Source organism: Leptinotarsa decemlineata, unplaced genomic scaffold (assembly GCF_025532065.1).
Source record: "Leptinotarsa decemlineata unplaced genomic scaffold, Ldec_3_MD MMD2_P_RNA_scaffold_4, whole genome shotgun sequence".
Classification (NCBI taxonomy): domain Eukaryota; kingdom Metazoa; phylum Arthropoda; class Insecta; order Coleoptera; family Chrysomelidae; genus Leptinotarsa; species Leptinotarsa decemlineata.
Genome location: NW_027412531.1, coordinates 6,121,276 through 6,126,665, shown reverse-complemented (window position 1 = coordinate 6,126,665; position 5,390 = coordinate 6,121,276). Strand labels below are relative to the sequence as shown.

The 5,390-nt window shown below is 29.6% G+C and overlaps 1 protein-coding gene across 1 annotated transcript in view; it reads right to left on the bottom strand.

Moving 5' to 3' along the window:
• Positions 1 to 2,008: 2,008 nt before the first annotated feature.
• LOC111502662 (chromosome transmission fidelity protein 8 homolog) overlaps positions 2,009 to 5,390 on the bottom strand; it is a 29,258-nt gene continuing 25,876 nt past the window's right edge. The window contains exon 2 of the mRNA XM_074186736.1: positions 2,009 to 2,387. Within this exon, the coding sequence (XP_074042837.1) occupies positions 2,084 to 2,387 (304 nt within the window). The 3' untranslated portion in view covers positions 2,009 to 2,083. The remainder of the gene's footprint in view (positions 2,388 to 5,390) is intronic.

Here is a 5,390-nt window from a genome sequence, read left to right as displayed (position 1 = left end):
TTCCCACTGTGGACCTTTGCTATTCAACCTATTTATTAATGATCTAGCTACAATTATAACATAGTGAGGTACTAATTTTCGCTGATGACGTAAAAATATTCAAATTAATTTCTTCTACAAACGATGTCTCACTCACTCTTGCAAGAAGATTTGTCACAATTTTATATATGGTGTGTTATGAATTAAATGAATTTGAATATATCCAAATGTTTCTGCCAAACACTTTCTAGAATTATTCACCCTGTTCTACATGACTACAGTATCAATAATATACCAATTAATAGGAAATCGGTGATAAAGGACTTAGGAATTATGTTCGATCGTGAATTGAACTTCAAATCTCATAATGAGTATATTATAGCTAAATCGCTCAAGATGTTGGGCTTCATCAATAGATCATGTGAGGAATTCAGTTTGAACACTCTCAAGTTATTATATTGTTTATTAGTTAGATCATTATTGGAGTACGCTTCAATAATTTGGTGCCCATATTATGAAATACACATAAACCAAATTAAAGCTGTACAAAACACTTTCCTGAGGATCTGTGCATACAAGTTAGGTCTAAGAAGGGGAGAATATGCATACAACAACAATAGAGATCAGATGAATCTATTATCTTTAAAGAATAGAAGAATTATTTTAGATGTATGTTTTTTAAGCAAAATTTTAACTGGCAACATCAACTGTGAGGAGATCTTATCTTTAATTAATTCGAATGTCAACAGACATACCAGAGCCAGTACCGAAACATTTAAAATACCGTTCCACTCCACAAATTATGGTTTTTTCTCTCCTGTCACTCGAATGCTCAGAAATGGAAATATGTATCAACAGATTTAGCAGCTCCACAAATACCATAAAAATTGAACTGAGTCGCATCATTTCCTGAAACATTTTCTTTGAATATTCTATACTATTTCATCATTACATTGCTTTATTTTTATACTATATATCATATTATTATTATTGTGATATGTATTTATTATTTTTAGTTCAGTTTAAGATTTTACAAACTTTTTTTTTCATTTTTCTTCATGACAAAATTGTACTGTGATTTTTATCACTATTGCTTTTTTATATTGTATTATGTATTTATTGAATTTATTATCTTTAATTTATTTAAGATTTTACAAATTATTTTTTTATAACAAATTGTAATTGGGACTACCCGTTAAATAAATAAATAAATGTTAGAACCCCAAAATCCCATACGCAAAGATCCTCTTTTTTTCAGGCTTAAATTATATCCTAGGAAAGTTAAAACAATCTCAAAAATTAAAGAATTCAAATATGCTGTCAAAAAGCATATATATTAGAGAATTCTGATATACTGAAATGATTTACCAATAACTCATTACCTAGTGATGGAGGTAACTTTCAGTTTACTTTTTTTTCCGACCCTTCACCCCTATTTTAATTTACTGTCACTCTTTATGTTCTGAATTGACAAAGAAAATAAATGTTTTGTTTGAATTACATAAACATGTACCATAAAATGATATTCCAACTAAGAGTGGAGTGAAACAGCACAAACAGGCATTCTGATGCCTAGGTGTATTTCACAATTTGTAATGGTTTTGGCATATGTTTATGACTTAATTCATATATATTGTACTGGAAAATTTAAATAAATTTGAATAAAAATGACTTGTATAATAATTGGAAAAATCCCGAGATTGTGGGTCGAGGAATTTTATTTTAAATAATTAAGGAATTGCACACATTTTGATCGAATGGGTTTGGTAAGCTATTATTATTTCCAGAAGAAGGAAACGATAATATAAACTCAGTTTCGAAAACTAAATTTTAGGATTTATTTGAAATATGAATACAGATACATGCTTATTTCCATTCCTTAAACAGGTCTAGTGAATTTATTCACATCAAATGACCTCTTTATATTTTTAAAATGTTCATCTTGTTCAAATTGTCATCTTTGGATATGATGTAAGAGAATAATGTACCAAATTTTTTATTCATCTATCCCAGAGATACGTCAAAATCATTTTCGTTTTCAGATCTTCATTATTGAAAAAAAAGTCATTTTTGACACATAAAAATGATACTTCAGAAATGCATACTAATTATGTTTTCCAACAATAGGTTTGGGTCGAGTTTTGAAAATGATTTTATTTCTTATGATGGATTTCACCAAATACTCCGTATTATCTTCCTTTCGCTTTTTTTGTAAGAGGGCAAATGGTTTTTCTAGTTTCGCTTCTTTTCCATACATAAGGTGATGGCCAATAATGAGAAGAGGTGTACCAGATTTAGTAAAATGCAGATCACCAATATACTTTCCCTCAAAATTGGAATCCGTATGTGATTTTATGTCGCCCTGAAGTTCAATTATGGCCCATTCTTCTGAGGCGCCCTCTGAAGGTCTAAAAAAAAGAAATAGTTAACAGTTAGTAGTATAGTTGTTAAAATTCCATAAATTAATATAAATTGATGGATGTAGCCGCTAATACGTTGTAGGAGATCATCATGAAAAATAATACTTTCAATGTTTTTTTACCACTTTTATTTGTAATTAATGTTACTGGAGTTTCGTCCTACAAGGACGTTTTCATACTAATACAATAAGTTTATTGTATTATTGTTCATTATTTTGTTTATTGTATTATTTCTCATAAATCAACATATTTTCAAAAACTTCTTGAGTAGTTTGAAAATAAAAAAAAAGAATAAATAATTTAATATCCTTTCAAAATTATTTTCATGGAACAATTAATCTTTAATAGAATGAATTTGAAAATAGTTTTTATGTGGATCCAAAAAGTTGCATTTAAGAAATCATGTTACATGCAAGTTCCTATGTAGATGTTCCCAGGGATGCGTCAACCATTTTTATATCTGCTGACTTTTTCCTACTGCGAAAATGTGTTAAAAGTTCATCAAATGAAAAGAATTATTTTTTGCATTTGATAATACTTTTTTTAAAGGAAAAACACAAGCACTACAGAAAAATTCTTAAGGTGCTCTAAGAGCGGTGCCTGTGCAAAAGTAGCGATTCACGTTGGATTTGAATCGCTGGAGACTAAATTCATTTGGAAAACATTCTCAGGAAGTTCATTCCACATAAACGCAGATCTTCAAATGAAAGAGTTCTTGAACAGTGAAGTTCGAGGTGTACTGAGCTGAACTTCAAAACGAGTAGCAGCCACAGTCCGTCGCATATTTCTGATATGTATCGCTCTTGGTATAATGAAATGTGCCAAGTCACTTGAACACTTGCTATGAAAGTATCTATAGAAGAGTCAAATCTTCAACCTTTTTTCGATGTTCCAAACTATCAAGGTTGCCAGTGACGTTCGGATCTCCAATCAGGCGGATGGCTTTTTTCTGGATGAAATCCAGCAGCTTCAGGGTTTGCTCGGGGGCGAAGCTCGGTACAAGGAACAATACTCCAAAGGTCTGGTCTGAGCTTTATAAAGCAACAAAAGTTGCTGAGGTGTGTACAATTGAAACAAAATTGAATCAATCGTAAATATGACTACTAAAATATAAATTACAATATTTTTTATTGAGAAAAAAATCAAACAATGTTTTCATGCATATTAATTTTTTCAGAGTGAAATTTTTCGTGAGGCATTCTAAAATTTTATAAACGGGCTGAAATTCAGGTCTATTTATTAAGATTTCATTAAATATATTTTGATTGGGAAATCATCAGATATTCATTAAAAATAACTCATCCAGCACAGAAATTACTGTATAAGAATTGTTAAAATCATTATATTGCATAAAAGAGACCAGATACTTTTAAAGGTCTCAACTGAATTATATGATACGATGAAAAATGTAAAACAAATCAAAAATAAAACCGAACATGTCTATGTTTCTGGTTGTTTTTGGGGTATTTCTTTCATAATCTGAAAAATAAATGAAATCAATAGAGAATATTTTCAAATATAATAAAGAACAAATTGAAAACTTCACCCTGAAAAGTTTCTACCTAACATAAACCATTATTCATTAAGGGTTTTCTGATAGTTATTCTTGGTAAAAGTTTGTGCATCCTGTAACTAAACATACACCAACACAACATATGTAACATACCATAAAAAATTTGATTTCTAGACGAGGGTTAAGTACCCTTATTTTAAAAGATTTCAAAAAATGTTGATTAGAAAAGTTCTTCAGCATTATGACATACATCTAGGTTTGAAGTTATGGCTAACTAAGTGAAGATTTATTTGTGAGAATTATTTTGGACCAGAAAATCTCCACAAAACAAACGTAATGAATTTGTACCAAAATAATTATTTTATTTTGATGTTTTGTGTTTTGATACAATTGAATACCAATGAATAATTTATGATTCAGAGTAATTTTCGTTGTTAACAGAAAATTAAAATAACTGTACCAAAAACTGAAAAGTATTCCTCTTCAAAAAAATTGGCCATGGTGAACACAATAGTTGTGTAATTTGTTAATTACAGGCTTTTCAAATGAACCGATATAAGTATACAAAATGTTGCCTATTTATCGTTTTGGCATTTTTTTTTTTGTTTTCTAGTCCGCATTTAAAAAAATGGGTAAAGAAATAAAACGTCACTTATATGACATTTGAAAATTTTTTGGTGCTGATCTAATTAACACTTATCAGGATTTTCGAAAGTAAGTGTACTTTATTATGGTCTCAAAATCAAATTTTTGAAAGCTCTTCGTATATTACATGTGTTTTACTATATTTTGTTGGTTGGCGATGTTTCATCACCAACCTAATTTTTCAAAATACGGATCCCTAGTTTTTTTCATCGATTTTTGTAGCCACTCTAAAATAACAAGTCAGCTATGTATTACATGCCCGTATTAAAAAAATAAAGTTGATGACATATCTAATGAATGAAATGTCGCATTGCATATTGGTTCATATCATATAACAAATTCAAAACAATATAGAAAGTTCCTCTGCATTTTTTTTATAATTCAAAATGGAGGCAGTAGAGCAAAGAAATGAAATTCGACAATTCTAGTTTTTGGCGAATATTTCAACAACTGATATTCTCGATCTGAAAGAGATTACCCTAGTTCCCCAAAATAGGAAACTTTTATTCAACTCAACTGACCTTGTAGGTCTCACCATTTCCGAGATAGCTATAGCGAGGTCAGCTAAAAAACTGCCCTGTAGGTCACTAAAATCAGGGTTCATATTTTTGAAAAATATAGAGTCGTGAATGTGTAAATGTCTCGCAAAATAGTTGGATGCTTTGCCATCAATAAATTAGATACACCCATACAGTTTTTTCATCTTTATACCCGACATTTCATTTGAAATTGTTTAATTTAAATACTTGAGATGAGAATGTATATGGTTGTGAAAAAGTCTATGTTTACTTTTTCAACTATTTTGTTGAAGGGAAATTTAGAAATAACACAAG